Genomic DNA, 21,502 nt, shown 5'->3' on the forward strand with positions numbered 1-21,502 from the left:
CACACCGGGACCTGCTGTGGGGTGGAGGGAGTGCGGAGGGATAGCATTAGGGGATATACCTAATGTAAATGACAAGTTAATGGGTGCAGCACACCAACATGGCACCTGTATACATATGTAACAAAGCTGCACTTTGTGCACGTATACCCTAGAACTTAAAGTATAATAAAAAAATAATTTAAAAAAGTACCTTAACTTCCTCATCTGTGAAGATTTTAAAATGAGATTAATTTTCACTTAGGGAGGAAGCAAAGTGAAGAACACAGATTTCACAGGTGGGATGCCTGGCCCAAATTCCAGCTTGACCGCTGGTAGCTGTGTGACCGTGGGCAAGTTTCTTGACCTCTCTCTACTCAGTGTCCTTATCTGTCGAGTACGGATAATAATAGTACATATTTCATAGGGACGTTGTATGATTAAACAAGTTATTATTTATCGAGTGCTTAGAATAGTTCCTGGCACATAGTTAGTGCTATATGTGTTTAGTAAATAACTAAAATTAGAAATAGAGGCGACAAAAAAGGAATAATTTCGTCACAATAAAGGCTTATTTCTTTCCTTTCCAAATGCTTAAAAACAACACTTAAAAAATTTCTTTTGAAAAAAATAGAATTAGTATGTTTTGGCTTTCATACTGCAAAACAGGGGTTTGTTACATAGGCAGACTTGTGTCATGGGGGTTTGTTGCATATATTATTTCATCACCCAGGTATTTAGCCAAGTACCCATTAGTTTTTTTTCCTGATCTTTTCCCTCCTCCTATTATCCACCCTCTGATAGGCTCCAATGTGTGTTGTTTCCCTCTATGTGTCCATGTGTTCTCATCATTTAGCTCCCACTTATAAGTAAGAACATGTGGTATTTGGTTTCCTGTTCCTGCATCCATTTGCTAAGGATAATGACCTCCAGCTCCATCCATACCCTGCAAATCATCTTGTTCTTCTTTTATGGCTGCATAGTATTCCATAGTGTATATGTACCACATTTTCTTTATCTAGTCTATCATTTATGGGCCTTTGAATTGATGCCATGTCTTTGCTATTGTGCCATAATGAATATTCACGTGCATGTATCTTTATAATAGAACAATTTATAGTCTTTTGGGTACATACCCAGTAATGGCATTGCTGAGTCAAATGGTAGTTCTGTCTTTAGGTCTTTGAGTAGTTGCCACACTGTCTCCCACGATGGTTTACCTAATTTACACTCCCACCAACAATGGACAAGTGTTCCTATTTCTCTACAACCTAACCAGCATCTGTTATTTTTTGACATTTTAATAATAGCCATTCTGACTGGTGTGATCATGATAGTATTGTGGTTTTGATTTGCATTTCTCTAATGGTCAGTGATGTTAAGCTTTTTTTTTCATATGATTGTTGGCTGCATGTATGTCTTCTTTTGAAAAGTGTCTGTTCATGTCCTTTGCCCACTTTTTAATGTATTTTTTTTTGTGTGAATTTGTTTACGTTCCTTATAGATGCTGGATATTAGTCCTTTGTCAGATGCAGAGTTTGCAAATATTTTCTCCCATTCCTTAGGTTGTTTGTTTACTCTGTTGATGGTTTCTTTTGCTGTGCAGAAGCTCTTTAGTTTAGTTAGTTCCCATTTGTCAATTCTTGCTTTTGTTACTATTGCTTTTTTGGTGTCTTCATCGTGACATCTTTGCCCATGCCTATGTCCTGAATGATATGGCCAAGGTGGCTTTCCAAGGTTTTTATAGTTTTGGGTTGTATATTTAAGTCTTTAATCCATCTTGAGTTAACTTTTGTATATGGTCTAAGTAAGGAGTCCAATTTCAATCTTCTGCATATGGCTAGCCTGTTATCCCAGCACCATTTATTGAATAGGGAATCCTTCCCCATTGCTTGTTTTTTTTTTTTTTTCATGTTTGTCAAAGATCAGATAGTTGCAGGTGTGCAGTCTTAAATTCTGGTTTATCTGTTCTGTTCCATTGGTCTAAGTGTCTGTTTTTGTACCAGTTCCATGTATTTTGATTACTGTAGCCTGTAGTATAGTTTGATGTCGAGTAGCATCCAGCTTTGTTCTTTTTGCTTAGAATTGCCTTGGCTGTTTTTTGCCTGAGCTCTTTTTCGGTTCCATATGAATTTTTTAAAAACAGTTTTTTCTAATTCTGTGAAGAATCTCAATGGTAGTTTAATAGGAATAGCATTGAATCTATAAATTGCTTTGGGCAGTAAGGTCATTTTAACAATATTGATTCTGTCTCTCCATGAGGAAGGAATGTTTTTCCATTTATTTGTGTCATCTCTGATTTCTTGGAGCAGTGGTTTGTAGTTCTCCTTGGAGAGGTCTTTTACCTCCCTAGTTAGCTGTATTCCTAAGTAGCAATTATGAATGGGAATTTGTTCCTGATTTGGCTTTCAGCTTGACTGTGGTTGGTGTATAGGAATGTTAGTGATTTTTGCATATTGATTTTGTATCCTGAGACTTTGCTGAAGTTGTTTATCAGCTTAAGAAGCTTTTGGGCTGAGACTAAGGGGTTTTCTAGACATATAATCATGTCATTGGCAAATAGCGAGAGTTTGACTTCCTCTTTTCCTGTTTGGATGCCCTTTATTTCTTTCTCTTGCCAAGTCTTCCAATACTATGTTGAACAGGAGTGATGAGAGAGGGCATCCTTGTCTTGTGCTGGTTTTCAAGAGGAAAGCTTACAGCTTTTGCCCATTTAGTATGATGCTGACTGTGGGTTTGTCATATATGGCTCTTATTTTGAGCTATGTTTCTTCAATACCTAGTTTATTGAGAATTTTTACCATGAATGGACATTGAATTTTATTGAAAGCATTTTCTGCATCTATTAAGATAATCGTGTGGTTTTTGCCTTTATTTCTGTTTATGGGATGAATCACATTTATTGATTTGCATATCTTGATCCATTCTTGCATTCCAGGGATAAAGCCTACTTGATCATGGTGGATAAGCTTTTTGATATGTTGCTGGATTTAGTTTGCCTGTATTTTGTTGAGGATTTTTGCACTGATGTTCATCAAGAATATTGGCCTGAAGTTTTCTCTTTTGTTGTTGTATCTCTCCCAGGTTTTGGTATCAGGATGATGCTGGCCTCATAAAATGAGTTAGGGAGGAGTGCCTCCTCCTCAATTTTTTGGAATATTTTCAGTAGGAATGCTACCAGCTTTTCTTTGTACATCTGGTAAATTCACCTGTGAATCCATCTGTTTCTGGGCTTTTTTTTTTTTGGTAGGTAGGTAGGCTATTTATTACTGCCTCAATTTCAGAGCTCGTCATTTGTCTGTTCAGGGATTCAATTTCTTCCCAGTTAAGTCTTGAGAGGGTGTATGTGTCAACAAATTTGTCCATTTTGTGTAGATTGTCTAGTTTATGTCCATGGAGGTTTTCATAATATCGTATTTATGAGGGGTCAGTGGTAACATCCCCCTGTCGTTTCTGACTAATCCTATTTTCAGTTTATACTCAGACTAATATAAATAAAGGAAAAGACTGCACTTAATACTATAAAGCAAAATTATCTAGAATTAGCCAATTTGCAAGTTTTTGTGTGGGGCTAGCTCACGCTATTCTAGAAGTCAGTGATGACTGCATTGCCTAGCCCAGTAAAGTGGGTAAAAACTTTTATAAATGTTCCTGGTATAGCTGGTGGTTTTCTTTTTTTTCTCTTTTTTTTTTTTTTTTTTTTTTTTTTTTGAGATAGAGTCTCACTCTGTCACTCAGGCTGGAGTGCAGTGGCATGATCTTGGTTCACTGCAACCTCCACCTCCCGGGTCCAAGCGATTCTCCTGCCTCAGCCTCCTGAATAGCTGGGATTACAGGCACCCGCCTCCGTGCCAGGCTAATTTTTGCATTTTTAGTAGAGATGGGGTTTCACCGTGTTGGCCAGGCTGGTCTCGGACTTCTGAACTCAGATGATCCACCCGCCTCGGCCTTGCAAAGTGTTGGGATTACAGGCGTGAGCCACCGCGCCTGGCTAGCTAGTGCTTTTCTATGCATTTAAAAACAGATTATTTCAGTGAAATTCTATTTTCCTGATTTCTACCTTCAAGCCTACGGACCCCACACACCTTAACTAGTAGCACCCATTAATCCCACAGGTTACAGCTTCTTCCAGGAAGCTTTCTCCTAAATTCTATCATTGGGTTAGGCCCTCACTTCCAGCATCTGAGCACTCTAAATGGTCACAATGTTGTCTTCGCCACTAGGCTCTGAGCATTTACCTGGTTCACTGATTAGCATACAGCTTTGAAATTCAGGATTCTGTATTAATATAGCACACAGCCCTAGACTTCTGCTATGCAGTAAGTATTTATTAAATTTTATAATTCATCCAACTGTTAAAAATAAGAAGATGTATCACCAATAGTCCAAAATATTTGAGCTTACCAAGAAAGTAAGTGTCAGGAAATGAAATTTAGCTTTGTTTCCCATAATCAGATTTGTGATTCAGGAATAGGCCAGAGAAGTTGGATTGATATTATGCATAAAAACATAAATAGAGAATCAAAGGTAAAGAAGATTTCTCTATGTCTCTTTCTTACCTTTTCCATATCACCCAGGCCCTCCGTGTCCAGAAGGACCAGGGTGTGGTTTGGCTTGGAGGGGTGGGGCACACACCACATCCAGATGCCTTTGGTTTCAGACTTCACTGTGCAGCCCAGAGGGAAGCCTTCAAGGGAAGAGGAGAAACAACATATAGTGACAGCAGAATCCGGGCAGACAAGGCCTATACCGGTTAAATGTATAGGAATGTTAAGTTCCTGGCAGGGGAAACAGGTTGCTTCCATTTCAGCAAAGACAACCAATCAAATCTTTATTTATATAAATGACTTTCTCAGGAAGTACTTGGGTCCCCTATTCACTTCATATCTATATGGGCTCAAATAAGTCATATTACAGAATTAATGTAAACTCTGTTAACCTGTTGCTATGGTCTGAACGTTAGTCCCTCCAATCCTCCTTTCATACGTTGGAACTTCAGTGAAGTCTGAAACCAAACCCCAAGGTGATGATATTAAGAAGTCAAAAGTGGGCTGGGTGTGGTGGCTCACACCTGTAATCCCAACACTTTGGGAGGCTGAGGCAGGCAAATCACAAGGTCAGGAGATAGAGACCATCCTGGTCAACATGGTGAAACCCCGTCTCTGCTAAAATACAAAAAATTAGCCAGGCGTGGTGGTGCATGCCAGTAGTCCCAGCTACTTGGGAGGCTGAGGCAGGGGAATCACTTGAACCCAGGAGGCAGAGAGATTGCAGTGAGCCGAGATTGCACCACTGCACTCCAGCCTGGTGACAGAGTAAGACTCTGTCTCAAAAAAAAAAAAAAAAAGAAATCAGAAGTGATTAAGTCATGAAGGGTCATGTCCTCAGTAATAAAGTTAATGCCCTTATAAAAGGCCTTGAGGGATGAGTTCATGTCCTTTGCAGGGACATGGATGAAGCTGGAAACCATCATTCTCAGCAAACTAACGCAGGAACAGAAAACCAAACATCACATGTTCTCACTCCTAATTGGGGGTCCAACAATGGGGACACATGGACCCAGGGAGGGGAACATCACACACCAGGGCCTGTTGGGGGGTGGGGGGCTAGGGGAGGGATAGCATTAGGAGAGATGCCTAATGCAGATGATGGGTTGATGGGTGCAGCAAACCACAATGACACGTGTATACCTATGTAAGAAACTTGCATGTTCTGCACATATATCCCTGAACTTAAAGTATATATTAAAAAAGACCAATTTCATTGTTCCTTCTGCCCCTTCTGCCATTTGGGGACAGTGGGAAACCTCCTCTATGAGTAACAAGCCCTCACTAGACACTGAATCTCCTTGTGCCTTAATCTTGGACTTCCCAACCTCCAGATCTGTGAGAAATAAGTCTTTATTATTTTTAAATTACCCTGTCTAATGTATTTTGTCATAGTGGCAGACACAGACTAAGATACCTATGTATTTTTATGCAACACTCAAGAGGAAGAAAAAAAGCATGCATTCATAAGTAAAATTAGAGAAAGGGCTGATACAAGGGGTCCAGGTACTGGGTTCATCTTCATGTAGTGATTCTTTTTCCTTATGCAGGTCCCACGTTAACAGAAGGATATCCAAATGGAGGAGATTCTGACATGAAAAGGACAGTATAAAGCATACATTCTAGTATAGTCTGTTGAAATGGCTTCCAGGAGTGGAGTAGTGAGAATAAAATCTTGAAATGTAGTTAAGGAGTCTGTGATTTGAACCCCTGAATATGTAGCCCAGTAGACCAGATTTGTTAGTAACAGAACCCACTGAAGTGTTTCAGATGGATGATGACAAAAACTAGGAAAATATTTAAGAAAATCCATGAGGTATTAGAATACCACAGGAATTAAAAAGTTATACCTTGGACTAGTAAAAGAGTTCTAGAATTTTAAAGGTGGAAAGTGTGAAAGTTGTCAGCATCAAAATGCCAAACTTGAATGAAATGAAGTCAGCAGACCATGAAGGAAAAGCTCTCGCACACACTTTCCTGTGATAGGAAGTGCCATTGAAGATGTTGCTAATCCACAACCTTGCAGCAAAGGCTAATGTTCTGAGGACATCTTTCCAGTAATAGCCAGTCCTAACTGTAAACTTGCAAGTGGTCTAACTTGCAATCACAGTCCCTGAAATCAGGGTGCCTTCTGTGAAGACTCTCTCTTAGCAACAGCCAGCACACATACTAAGTCCTGTGAGTAAGCTCCTGTAGACAAATAAACTTTTGTTTCAAAACACACTGCATGTACTTCTTTTTGTCTTTAAATTTTCCCACTGTCTCAACCACCCTGGATGCACCTATGATTTATTATAATGTGCATACCTGAATTTGGTATGCATCTGGTCCCCTGCTCATTCTTAAATAAACTCATTTCTTTGGAGAACTACTTTCTTTGTTGTTATTTTAGCTTGACATAATCTGGCATCAGAAGTAGGACCAAAAGTGAGCTCATCTTGGAATGGTCATCAGCCCCTGAAACCATGCATGGTATTCACTTGTTGAGCCCTTTGATTTCTTCATTTCCACAGCTGACCTTTTCTACTGTGTTGAGTCTCCACTTGGGTTAAAATACCTTCTTTTTGTCTAGTTCAGGATCTTATTTGGATAAGGTCACCTCAATAAAAGGCCTTGAATCCTTTCTTAGCCTAAAAACGACTTTGTCTTTTCTGGCAAGCCCTTCACGAGATAAGAACGCTGTCTGTCCTTCTGGGGAGTACTCTGTTTGTTTTTTTTGTTTTTTTTTTTTTTTAACTTCTGCATGCCTGGTTTAATATTTTGTTTGGCCTGCCTGCTTGATTTAAAATTTTGGTGAATTGAGTCTTTTCTTACTTCTGAACATCTGCCAAGAGCAAAAATAAACGTACCAAACAGTAGGCATGAGTTGACCAATTTAAAGCAATTAAGGCAGTGCCATCATTAATGAGGGACTCCAGTCTCTGAAGATAAAGTATTTTGTGTGAAGGTAAACTGGCCATGGATGGGCAAGGTTACCATTACAGCATCTGCCACACTTAAGACTTAAGTTTCCATGCAGCAGGGAAAATGTGGTCATGGGTTGGACAACTAAGGCAATGACTGTCCACCAACTAAAATAAATACACTGGACCAGGTACATTGTAAAACAAAACACCAGTCCAAACTCCTGACATTCCTAACCAGATTCATAGGATTTTATTTTTTTCTCTTCAGAGATTAATGAGAAACAAAATGAGATACTCAAATTTAAAGGCATGTCAGAATAATGTTTCTCCTGGGACTCTAGCCAGCTATATTTATGGTCCATCTCATGCACACTTCTCAATTGATGGGGAAATTACACCAAAAGTAGTTTAGAATTACAATGGCCATTATGTGGAACATTCCAGATGAACTTTCAAGAACTGCACTTTAAGAAGAGCATTTAAAATTGGAAGGGATCCCAAACATCTCAGAAACAATGAGATGTATTTCTGATTGGCATATAGAGGCTTCTAACTTCTCTATTTTTGCTCTATTTTTCCTCTTACTTTTTCTCTTGGTTACCTGCCCATTCCTAAGGAGAAAAAAAAGGAAAAGAACTAGATAAGTATTTATAAAAGTTAGGCTCTCCAATCAACTAGGTCTGCTTTTTAACCCCCTTGTGCTTTGGCCAAAATCTAGAGCTCAGAGTAATAATAGGTCTCTCTGTGAGTAGAAAATGTCTTCACTTCCATATGGACCAGAGAAAACAGAAAAACTGAAAATAACCTTTTAAAAAATATTCCTAAAATATTTTCCACCTATGCTGACTATGAGCAAAGCAAAACAGAAAACAGAAGAAAGGTAAATTTGTTACTAAATTCAAGACTGCTTGGAGCATTTATTTTTCCACCAGCTCTAGCTAAAATATAAACATCTAATGAATTAACCACTATACTCATTTGAGACTGAACTTTTTTTAAAAGGAAGACAAATATTTTTACACTTAAAACCAAACTGGCCAGGCGTGGTGGCTCACACCTGTAATCCCAGCATTTTGGGAGGCCAAGGCGGGCGGATCACCTGAGGTCGGGAGTTCAAGGCCAGCCTGACCAACATGGAGAAATCCCGTCTGTACTAAAAATACAAAAAAAAAAAAAAAAATGGTAGCCGGGCGTGGTGGTGGGCTCCTATAATCCCAGCTACTCAGAAGGCTGAGGCAGGAGAATCGCTTGAACTCGGGAGGCGGAGGTTGCGGTGAGCCAAGATCGCGCCATTGGACTCCAGCCTGGGCAACAAGAGCAAAACTCCACCTCAAGTTAAAATAATAATAATTAAAAAAACTCCTGTGGAAACTGCAATTTACCCCAAATTTAGTCCACAGCCTCCATAGAATTAACAGTTAAAGGCAAATGAAAAATCTCAAAAGGTTAGCCATTTGAGCAAGTAACCTTAACTTATTCTATTTTTTCAGAAAAATAAGTTTGGATTTAGCTGTCCTTTTACAAACAAGTGAGTTTGTATCTCTATGTTTTACCGTGTTATGACTAAAATTTTTAAAGTGAAAAACCCTGTGACCTTTGCTTGTGTATGTATTTATGTTTGCATGTTTTGTGTATGTAATAGTTTTCTTCCAAGATATGTGAAAGAGCTCTATTTAATTGGCTTAAAGTGTCAACAAAGCAAACTGAAAAGAGCCTCATGACTATTCTTGCTGTACTTGTATAAATAATCAGGCTTTGTTTGATGAGGTTAAATTTATTCTGCAAACAAAGAAACCTTATCTTGGTAAAAACTGGAATGACTAGAGGAGAAAATTTATGATTAAGAAAGGAAAACTATAGTTTATCTGTCATTAGATTGCAGCCATATGCATTGCTTTTGAGTTTATTATTATTTATCTACAACCCGGACTAAATTTTGAATTCTTCTAGGTTCGTCCAGCCCAATTTTCTGGACTGGAATTGCTAAAATAAAAAACTGCTCTGTTCCTGAAACTCTATACACTAAAGCTACACAACTCAATGTAGATTTCAAGGGATGAGTCTCATGTCTCATGTTTGGGCCACACAAAAAGTTCACCAAACCACTCAATGCCATACCCAAAGACATTTAGTGTGTAAACCAGTATGAGAAGTTGATGGCTTCATGCTATGAACAGCTTTTTCTAAGAATGATAGAACAATACTTATAAAAATGAGACTCTTATCCTTCTCAAATTTTCTTTGCTTGTGCCTTCTTTTTCACTTGACAGGATAATGCTATAGTTATAATTTCATAATCAGCAGCTTCTGTGCATACTTGATGGAATGCTAGATCTGTCATGCCAATCCCAAATCTTTACATGACCTAAGAGATGCTTTCTTCCATGTATTGAATAACTTTGGCAATATTCCTAACACAACTTTTTGTTCAAATTGTACCAGTGATCCCTTTTTACAGAGTTAGAACTCTTGGCTTTAATTTAACCAAGTCATGAGATACTAAATAATAGAATCACTAATCAAACTACATAAAAGACTCAATGCCTATAACAAATCTTACCCAGTTCCACATGGTATTTTAATTTGTTCAATTGGCCTCTTGGTTCAGAACCATCGTCCAAAATGAATTTGTTATGCTCCTGTTGGTTTTGCTTTGCATTATTTTCTTTAAGCTTTGTACCTGTTACCTGTCCGACTTCTGCAGAAATGACACTCCTAACTGAATAATGCTGGCTCAGTACTTAAAGAATATGCCGAAAATGTGGAATTGAAAAAATTGACTTAATAAGGAATTCCAGGTAGAATTAGCCTGAAACCCACTCCTTCCAAACCTCCTTGTTGCTCAAATGTGGCTAAAAGGGTTTTGAAAATGACTCCCAGTCACCAATCACTTTCCCCTGACTTGGGTCCACACCAACCAAATCAAGTGCATCCAAGCACTAAGGAACACAAAGTATAAAACTACAGGATGATCGATCAGAGATGCTTTCAGAGAAAGATCTTAATCAAAGGGGGAACTGCAAAATTGTAAGAAGCAAAATGGAGTCACTTATGCCAAACCCTAACAAAATGGAGTCATGAGTTCATGAAGGAAGGGCTTTCATGTATACTTTCTTGTAGTGGAAATTGCCATTAGGACATTGCCAAACTACAACCTTGCAACAAAGACTACTTCTGTACTTCTAGTAATAGCCAGTCCTAACCACAATCTTGCAAGTGGCCTTACTTGCTGCCATCAGGGTCCCTGCAGTCAGGGTTCTATGCATAAAATTCTCTCAAGGAACAGCCAATGCACATGTCCCCACCTGCAATATGATCCTGTAAACCAATGAACTTTCATTTTACATCAACTGGCATATATGTCTCCTTTTTACCTTTAAAAGTTTCTCACTGCCTTAACATTTCCAGATGAGTTTATTATTTGTTATAGCATGCATTTCCAGAATTTATAAATCCCCTGCTTATTCCTGAATATATTCATTTCTTTGGAGAGTGACTATCTGTTGTTATTGTGAGTTAACAGAGGAACTCAAGATATGGTAGTCAAATCACTCATTTCCTGAATGATGAAACTGAAGAGTAGAAATAGTAACTGATTGGCTTAGTTAGAAAGACATACAAACTACACTTTAACATCAGCCTTCTGACTGGTAGCTTGGTGCTTTGTAAGCCACTGAGCCCCTGACACTGGACAACAGTCTCCTGTAAAAGAGATAAGAGAAATTATAACCAATAGTGACTTTAATTACAAAAAATAGAGAAATTAGAATATCCAATATGCGTTGAAACATTCATTTTATCTTAAAATTCTGTGGAAACTTGCTATTACTACATAAATATTTTAGTAAATATTTAATAATGCATTATTATTTAAGTTAATTTTTTATTAATGCCTTATTTATATATGAAATGTGAAAACAAAGGCAAAGTGAGAAGAGTCAGTTGACTCCAATCCTCCAGAATGAATGTAAAGGGTTCACTGATGACTTCAAAGTTAGCTATCAATATTTATCCCCAACACTAACTTTCTCTCATCCCATATTCATACTGGATACTGACTGTGTAACTGGACAGATGGGGCTCATCCATGCTTTGCTGGTGCCACTCACCTTTGTTCTTCCCAGCCAGCTTGTTCATCAGGTAGGATTTGCCTGTGCGGTAGAGGCCCACAATTGCCACCACTACTACAGGCTGTGTAATGGCAGACAGGATTTCCAGAGCTTCTGAATTCACCACCAGATGCCCTTTAGTGTTCTCAATGAGGCACACTGGGCCTGGCATGTGGATCTCTGATGCCATGTTCAGGGCGTTCCTATGTCTGCAAGGAAAAAATGAAGTGGAAAGTAATGTCTGGTCAGTCAGTTGAGCTGAATTCTACAATAGGGCATAAATTTTTGTTTTCTATTCTTGAACATTGTTTCTTGTGCATTTCTAAGAAGACCTGTGGCCCTTTAAGGCTGTCCTATAGACTGGGCCACTGGCTGCCTTTTAAAATAATTTCATTTTGAAATAGATTTACAGAAAAGATGCATGATGGGTATGAAGAGTGCCCATACACCACTTCCCTGGCTTCCTCTAACGTTGATATTTTACTTAACCACAGAACAATTACTGAAACCAGGGTTTTAACATCAATACAGTGATAACTAATCTACACTCCTTATTCACATTTCACCAGTTTCCCACTAATGTCCTTCTGCTTCACGATCCAATCCAGGATCCCTCATTGCATTTAGTCATTATGTTTCTGTAGTTTTCTTGCATCTTTGATAGTTCCTTATTCGTTCTTTGTCTTTCATGTCTTTGACCTTTTAGAATAGCACTGGCCTGTGATTTTGAGGAATATCCTTCAATTTGGAGATTTCTGATGTGTCCTCATTGATTGAAGTTATGCATTTTTTTTTGCCAATGTCACAGAAGTGATGTTCTGCCATTTTCAGTGTCTTGTATGAAGGGATTCATGATGTTAACATTACTTTTTCTGCTGCTATGACTTTAACTTTGATCACTTGGTTAAAGTGCTTGCTGCCAGATTTCGCCACCTTAAAGAGTTATGTGCCACTTTGTCGCTAAAAAGTTTCCATTTTGAGAAACAGTTTGGAGACTATGCAAATACAGTCTCATCATACTTTGGTTTTCTTTTTTTCAGCCACTACTTTTAGTTTTTATTGATGATTCTTTTTGTGGTGTTTGCCTAAAGAGGATTTTCTATTATAGTCTTTCTTTCTATATTTATTAACTGGAGTTCTACCATGAGCAAGGGCTGTTCCTTCTTTATTTATTTTGTTTGCTCATTTAATCATTTACTTGTATCAATACAGACTCAGAGATATTAGTTTTATTCTGAGGGTTTCAATACTTTACTGTCAATATTTATTTTGTTACTCAACTTGTCCTAGATTTTGTCACTGAGAGCTTCTTCAAACTGGATCCATTTTTTTTTTTACATGCTTCCATCATATTTTCAGTGCTTCTTTCCTTTTTGCCTCCACGATATATTCTAGAAAAAATATCTGTATTTTTCCTGCTTTATCCCTAGAATCCAACATTCCTCCCAGTATCTTTGGTTTCTTTTACTGGATAATGGTACTTTGACACCAAGATATCACTCTAGGTGTGTTCATTTCTAGACCCACTCAGAGGCAAAGTTAAGAAATATATGTATGTATACTAGGACACATCTATATTTATTTTTATCTGTACATTTCTATAATAAAGCTTGAGATTCTGTTGATATTTCCAGTTCCAATCCAACACATCTGAGCTTATTCAAACTTTTGACTTTCCTTTTTAAACTATTTTCTCCAAGTAAGCTAGACTTTGGTCTTCTAATACATAATACATTTGTTTCCTTGCTCAATCCTAGTATATTCATATAGTAATTTCAAAATTGATAATAAGTCTGTGGAAAAATAAATTTACTTCCTGTAGAAAATTATTAGTGTACAGTTCTTTTGGTCTTTAGCCTTATATACACACTCAGAACATTGCATTCCAAAGTTGCTTAGGTTAGTTTTTTCCTTCTCCACCTTCTTCAGTGTGGTTAAATTATTCATTTGTAAAACAGTTAGTTATATCTGTTGCTGTTTGTGTTTCATGTTGGCCTCCCTCACATCTTGGTATCTTGGTTGATTTTAAGTATGATTTATTTTTTAAGTTCGTGAAACATCATGTTTCTGAAATTCAGAGCTTTTCAAAAAGTTACAGTCAGAGAAGTGTCACTTTTCCTTCATCTTATCACTCCACTCCCATTGCAGTGGTCTTCTATCCTTTCTACCACATTCCCACCCATCCTCCATAGATCCCCAATCTTGTTAGTTTCTGGTTTACCTTTCTGGGATTTTCTTTTCTCAAATGAGAATGTGCATATTTTCTTCTTCACATTTTCTAACACGAAGATCACATCTTATAGAGATTTGGAAATCCCTCCACATCTGTTCATAGAAAGCTTTTAAAATCCTTTTAACATGTATCTACTCCTTTATGTGGATTATACCCCAGTTTATTCAATCACTCTTCAATGTATGGGCATTTAGATTGTTTCAAATATTTTGCAATTACAAACAATGCTGCAATGAATAACTCTGCTAACTTTATGCATGTGTATTTTTATATTGTTACAGGAGTAATTTCAGGATAGATTCCTACCAACGGGATTGCTGGGTCAAAAGATGAGAGTATACAATTTTGTAGATATTGCCAAGTTCCTCTACAGAAAGTTGTACAAGGTTGCGTTCCCACCAGCTCATCTGGTATGTCATTTTCCAGAAAATGGAATTTTTCCGAGGTGCCCCGCTTGCTCTTCTGACTTAATTACAAAATTTCCTTTGGAAGCTTTTCACGTTCACATTTATATCTTTGGACTGAGCAAAGCTGAGCTCGCTGAGCTCATGTATATAGTAATAGTAATCTTCACCTGGGGAACATTGTGTCATACATATCTCTATACTTTGAAACATAGATACCATTCTAACCCATCCTTGGTCCTGATTTCTTGTAAGCCCCTCTGTGGGCAGGGTCTGGTCAGACTGTGGGACTCAGGTTACCCAATGACTTCCTCCTCTCACTGTGCATCAGCATTCACATGTTATTCAGGCAAGCCTGATAGCTCGCACCTGACACTTACTCTGTTGATTTTTGACTCGATTATGTTAACAGATTTTGAATTCTCTGCATTTTAAGATTGATTCTTTATTACCTCCATGTATATCAGTCTGCATATTGTATTAATTATTTCATGTAATGAAGTCACAGCATGAAACATTCTTTGAAAAACCATGGCTTATTTTTCATCTGATCTCTGCTGTATAGAGAGTAGCATATGCACAATTGTAATCATGCTCTCTTTATCCAGGGCTTGATAAATTCAATATTTTGATAATTTTGTAAAGTTAAAGGAGTGAAAAGCCTTCTTGTAGTAATGCTTTAATTTTGTGTTTTTAAGTTGAATGTCTCAATCCTTATAACTTATGTGATCATGATACAAAATATAAAATCTCTTTAAGATACAAGCAAATATAGATGATAGATACTGCAGTTTTCATTTTTATCCTATAGTAGAGTGGTTTGCTTCCACTATAGAGTTGGTTACTTCTGATTTGTTCCTCTGGAGACTTGTATTAAATTATCTGACTTCCCATCGCTTCAGCAGAAGATGGAAAAAAAGCCGTTTATTTTTCTGTGATCATGACCCATTGCCTCTTATAGCAATGGCCTACAGGATCTGCTGGCAAACAAGAAGGGCAAACCAGAAACTAAAAAGATTCGGTATCTATGGAAGATGAGTGAAAACAGAGTATGGGTCTGTCCGATTCTATAGCATATACTATGCTACCATAAAATAGGAATCAATCAATCACCGGCTCAGAAAGGTGGTGGCACAAAGAGGTTATAAGCTCCTCGATTATAATAATGTGTTGCCTCTTTTTGCAGATCCCAAGTTGCCTACCTTCATTTACCTAGAGCTATAAATGTTGGCAATAAAGAAAGTGACAGAGTCTATTAGGCAGATATTTAAAGACAACAGTAATTTAAGATGGTGTCAGAAAAGAAATAACAATCTTAGAACACTGGCTTCTCTGAAAATCTGTTCCACCTCTACTGAAGCCTAATCTGACACAGCAGGAATTAGAGCACACTAAGGTACACGCAGCCACCTAAGAGGCCAGGATTTCATCTGGACTTGTATCCTGTAGCTGGCTCAGCTGCAGCCTATCTTGGGGGTGGTCAACTTAGAGAAAACTAATGGATCCTTATAAATCATGAAATCCTTATAAGTCCTAGTCTTACCCAGAGTAGAGATCCTCTGGACTTGGTAAGAAGGCAGCTTCAATGAGAAAGTTACGAGTCTTTATTCTCTTCTCTTTAGTTCTGAATTTGGCTGCACTGATTTCTCCCCCCTTTTTTCTTGCTGGAACTTTGGACTTTTACCTTACCTCTCCAATGTCATGGGGCTTTCCAGACTTTCTAGAGACCTGTATTTATACTGTAAAAAACAATGCAACCTCTGCAAATAAATAGATTAATATGACAGTCCATGATTTAGCAGCCATAAAAGAAATTGCTGACAGCTGTGCTAGTGAGAGGATTTGACATTTCTCAAACAGAATCTTCCAATGTTATTATTGGAAGAGATCTTAGAGACAGCTTGCAATTATTAAAAAATTTTCAATGAATCGTTTAAAATAATGACATTCATCTCATGTTTGTGGGCCACGTTGAGAAGTACAGGAATGAGAAAGCTTAATATAATATTATTTAGGTTCCATTGGCTTGAATATTAGACTCTTTTAAAATGGACCTCATTATTTGTGTTTGATAATGAGGACTGTAAGTGCCTTGAGGGAATGTCCACGTCTTATACATGTTTGAATTATTAGCACCTAACTCAGGTCTTGGCACTTAACATTTAAAAAATAATAATGAAGATAGTACCCGTTTTGTTTACATAGATTATCCCATTGTATTCTTATCATGAATACTTTTACCACATTGTTAAAAGAGAGATTTAATACTTTGTTACAATTACAGAGCTACTAAATAAGATTTGGGCCCAAGAAGTCTTGCTGTCAATCACTTCATTAAAATACCTCTGTGTTTGCTGAGTGTACAATAACAATGTTTTCTCCTTATCAGCTCCATTCTAGGCCATATTCTTTACACATACCATTTTAAATATCAAAATACCTCAAGATAAAGGTTGTTTAGTATCCCCGTTGTCCAAGGGGGAAAAATAATCAGAAAACGGGTAATTAATATGTCTAACTAAAGTCATTGAGCTACACACCAAGGTAGCAAGTAATTGAGATTCAAACTTGAAAATCCATTTGATTAAAACCACATTGATTCTCTACTGCACATTGTCTCTAAAAGAGAGGAAGGTGGGAAGCGGGGAAGAGAGAGAGAGAAATGGGAGCAGAGGGTAAGACCTCTGCATGTGTGTGTGAATATTGATGAGATTTAAAGTGAAAGTAAGGCAGGGTTATCTCAAAACAGAACTATTGCTAGGAAATCACCTGCTTCTTCTAAGCAATAAAATCTATTGTTTATATCATGCAAACAAAAAATAGCCCCAGGCAAAACTGAATCTTTGTGAATCATGTATAATTTAAGGGTACATAAATTTAGAAGAAAAAAAGATCCCACTTTCCCAACTTTTTTTTTTTTTTTTGAGACAGAGTTTCTCTCTTGTTGCCCAGGCTGGAGTGCAATGGAACAATCTTGGCTCACTGCAACCTCCACCTCCTGGGTTCAAGTAATTCTCCTGTCTCAGCCTCCTGAGTAGCTAGGATTACAGGCATGAGCCACCAAGCCTGGCTAATTTTGTATTTTTAGTAGAGATGGAGTTTCTCTATGTTGGTCAGGCTGGTCTCGAACTCCCAATCTCAGGTGATCCACCTGCCTCAGCCTCCCAAAGTGTTGGAATTACAGGTGTGAGCCACCATGCCAGACCCCAGCTTGTTTGTAGAGTGTTTCTTTGGAGGCAAGTGGGCCAGAGTCCTTTCTTTAACCTTTTGAATATAAATAGAGCTTTCTAGGGGCTAAATATCATTGCCAGCTTTACAACTACAACCCAGAGATGTCTTCAAGGGTCTGGGCTCCATGCCTTTTGAAATGGAAATATCCAGAAAGACAGAGACCCAGGCTTCCTGACACTTTGGGAGCTTAAGCCCAGTGCCTATCCTGTCTGTAGCCATTTCTTCCAAGGGAGATAAATTTTAATATTCTTTCGGATAAGCAAATAGCTACCACATTTCCAAGGTGAGCATAGGATGAAGAATAAAAGGAAGGTATAGCAAAGTTCAGGATGTACCAGCAAATTGTGTTGTCAATTCTCTAATGGGAAAACAGGATGGCATTGATCCTAAGGAAACATGTTATATAAACCAGCTAAAAATAATGCAGTGTAAATGCTGGGCGAGGTGGCTCACACCTGTAATCCCAGCACTTTGGGAGACTGAGGTGGGTGGATCACTTGAGGTCAGGAGCTTGAGACCAGCCTGGTCAACACAGTGAAACTCCGACTGCAAAAATACAAAAAAATTAGCCAGGTGTGGTGGTACATGCCTGTACTCCCAGCTACTAGGGAAGCTGAGGCAGGAGAATCGCTTGAACCTGGGAGGCAGAGGTTGCAGTGAGCCGAGATAGCACCACTGCACTTCAGCCTGGTGACAGAGTGACAGTCTCTCTCAAAAAATTATCTTATAAAACATGAATAAGAAAAGACACTACATCTGCATTTTATATATATTTGATATGTAATTTTAATGTGTAAGTAAGAAATGCTCGCACAGGTTTGGGTCTGGTGGCTCACGCCTATAATCTCAGCTACTTGAGAGGCTGAGGCAGGATAATTGTTTCAACCTGGGAGGTGGAGGTTGCAGTGAGCCCAGATCGTGCCACTGCACTCCATCCTTGGCAACAGAGTGAGACCTCCTCTGAACAATAACAACAACAAACAACAAAAATAAAAATAAAATAGTGCAGTATAAAGAGATCTTATGTGTTAAGATGTATAAATACTGTGAACTTTCAACCTGATTTTGCAGTCATTTGCGGAACACCTATCTGCTTGTATTTGGTTCTTGTTAATAATAAAACAGTGTTCCATTTTTTCTAAATCTTTGTGGAGATGACATTTTTGGCACAACTTTTATTTCACCAACAATATGAAAGAATTAAATTTACTACTTTTCCTACGTACACCTTTCCAGAAAAACTAAAGTTGTTACCTATAGATAAATTTAGATATGTTGATTAATTCAATTCATGGTACATATAAAATAGTTCTATTTATTAAAAACCTAGGAATCAATGACAAAGAACAAAAGCCTAGTAGTAGGATATCTACTGTAAAATTAACAGTATTTCTAACTCATTGATGAGATTAGAAGTTATTTTTTATTTTTACACTTTCCAGCGTATTGTGACTCTTTTCAATGACTGAATTATCATCCTGGGAAAACACATACACATCGAGAAAGTAATTTTCCTGTTGAAAAATAAAATCACTTATTTCAAGAATCATTTCTGCTAGGTATTCGGTATTGTAATACATTGGTCATTTACTTGTTAGACAGGTATTTAATAAGAAATGACTACACACAAAGTCCGTCATACCTTAGTGTTTAATTGTATAAAATTGAAGTATTTATATTAAGGCAAGTCAGGTAGGAAAGGGTACTTAAAATGAAAATCTTATTCTTTTGATGTGGACAGAAATCAAAGGCGTTTGATATAGTTGTATGAGGTGGTTAATGACTATGTGAATTGCCCTAGTCTGAAATAAACATTTTATGATTTAGTGATTTAGTACAGGAAGCATTTTTTTTTCTGTATTAAGAACAAAGGGTTTTTTGTTGACATAGGATTGATACAATAGTGAAGACACGGGGTTTAAAGTATAAGGTTGTTTTGAAATCGCCTTTCCAAAACTATAACTGAGGAAATTGTGACAGTGAAAGAAATCAGACCTGACTCCATCTTGCTTCTAACCTTCAACCTATCCTTGTTCATCTTGGGGCCTAGGCCAAACTAACTTTGGGAAAGAATTCAGTTCATGGTTTGACTCTGAAACAAAATTGGTAACAGCCTTTTCCTGAAAAGACCCCCTTCTTGCCTGGGAACCAGTCTGCCTTTGCAGGACTAACAAATTAGCTACAAGATTAGAAACTACAGTTCAGGGGTCATGTAGACTCTGGCTCCAAGAGTCTGAACCTCCCCAAATTGCTCCCGGGGATAACATCACTATTGCAAAATCTAAGATCAGTGCTTGAGATATTTTGCAGACCCTGCACTTGATGAATCCGCTGATACCACCCAGACCAGTAATCTGGCCCAAGCAGCTCACAACCACCCAGACCAGTAATCTGGCTGAGCCAGTTCTGCCATCCCACCCAGGAAAAGAAACCAGCAAGAAAAATTGACTTCGACCCCCTATGATTCCATCTCCAACCTGACCAATCAGCACTCCCCACTTCCAAAGCCCCTACTCACCAAATTATCTTTAAGAACTCTGATCCCCTAATGCTTGGGGAGACTGATTTGAGTAATAATAAAACTTGGGTCTCATGCACAGCCAGCTCTGCGTGAATTACTCTTTCTTCATTGCAGTTCCCCTGTCTTAATAAATTGGCTCTGTCTAAGCAGTGGGCAAGGTGAACCCATTGGGTGGTTATAGTTTAGGAAAAGTAAACAAGTCACAGTTTACCTTTATGAATATGGCAAAAGGTATGTCAAAGCCCTGGTAGCTCATCCTAGTTGTGCTGTATTTCAGGGACTGGAGCTGCTGCCCAGCTTCCTTCACTCCAGAGAGGATCCTGTCTCTGGTCTACCTGCAAGGCTGTAGGACCTCACTGTGTCCACCTCGGGGTGTGTTTTCTTCACAGACAGGGAGCTCCCATTGGGAGCAGACACATCGCTGAAATGTTCTTACTTTCTGTCTATATTCAGTGTGATATAGGAGTAAAGAATAAATTATTTAGGCAGGTAGTGAGGGTACGGGCATCCTCGGTAAGGTTTTCCTTTTAATCAAAAGCAGCCTCCAAATAATTTTCTTTTCTAAAAAAGAGCAACTTGTATAATTGAGCTTCAAACATATACCAGCAAGCTAGAAGCTTGCACAGGGGAATGCCGGCAGTTATGCCAATAAGAACCTGGGACTAAGTATGTTCAAATTGTGGCTCTATCTTTTCTTCTCTTTGCCAGCCACATGTACAGCAAGAATCAGACAAGGAGGCTCCAGCCAAATGGAAAGTCCATTTGCATAATAAGATTAGGGTGGGGTAGCCAGCCTTCCAGGCATGTTATGTAAACATCACAGCTGGTCCAACCAGTCTGTGGGCCCTATGTAAATCAGACACCACCTCCCCAAGCCTGTCTATAAAATCTGGTGCATTCTGCTGTGGGTCAGAATTCCCACTTGGGTGCCTCTACCTCTCACAAGAGAGACAGCTGTTCTCCTTTCTCTTTCTCCAGACGATGATACCACTTAGATGTGCACATATGTGACACGATTTCATCTGACTGAGGAGGCCAAAGGAGACCAAGCAACACTGTCTCCTCAGCTTTTTGCTTTTGCAAGCTATTTCTAGTGTGAAAGGAAAATATCTTGGGTACCCAAAATCACTAAGCTAAAGGGAAAAGTCAAGCTAGGAACTGCTTAGGGCAAACCTGCCTCCCATTCTATTCAGAGTCACCCATCTGCTCACTAAGATAAATGCGTACTGATTGCCTCCTTTGGTGAGGCTAATAAGAAACTTAAAAGAATGCAACCATTTGTCTCTTATCTACTTATGACCTGGAAGCCCTCTCTCCGTTTTGAGTTGTCCTGCTTTTCCAGACCAAACCAATGTTCGTCTTACATATGCTGATTGATGTCTCATGTCTCCCTAGAATAGACTCCTTCTCAAAGAAACAAACAAACAAACAAAAAAACCAAACTGTTCTCTGATCACCCAGGACACATGTTGTCAGGACCTCCTGAGGCTGTGTCATGGGTACATGCCCTCAACTTCGCCAAAATAAACTTTCTAAATTAACTAAGACCTGTCTCAAATTTTCAGGGTTCACACT

At 38.3% G+C, this 21,502-nt stretch overlaps 1 protein-coding gene across 1 annotated transcript in view; it reads right to left on the minus strand.

Moving 5' to 3' along the window:
* Positions 1–11,747, minus strand: part of GBP7 (guanylate binding protein 7) — a 38,859-nt gene extending 27,112 nt beyond the window's left edge. The window contains exons 1-2 of the mRNA XM_063625354.1: positions 11,539–11,747; positions 4,536–4,663 (exon numbers count right to left, since the gene is read on the minus strand). Of these exons, the coding sequence (XP_063481424.1) occupies positions 4,536–4,663; positions 11,539–11,728 (318 nt within the window). The 5' untranslated portion in view covers positions 11,729–11,747. The remainder of the gene's footprint in view (positions 1–4,535; positions 4,664–11,538) is intronic.
* Positions 11,748–21,502: the final 9,755 nt, after the last annotated feature.

Source organism: Symphalangus syndactylus, chromosome 12 (assembly GCF_028878055.3).
Source record: "Symphalangus syndactylus isolate Jambi chromosome 12, NHGRI_mSymSyn1-v2.1_pri, whole genome shotgun sequence".
Classification (NCBI taxonomy): Eukaryota; Metazoa; Chordata; class Mammalia; order Primates; family Hylobatidae; genus Symphalangus; species Symphalangus syndactylus.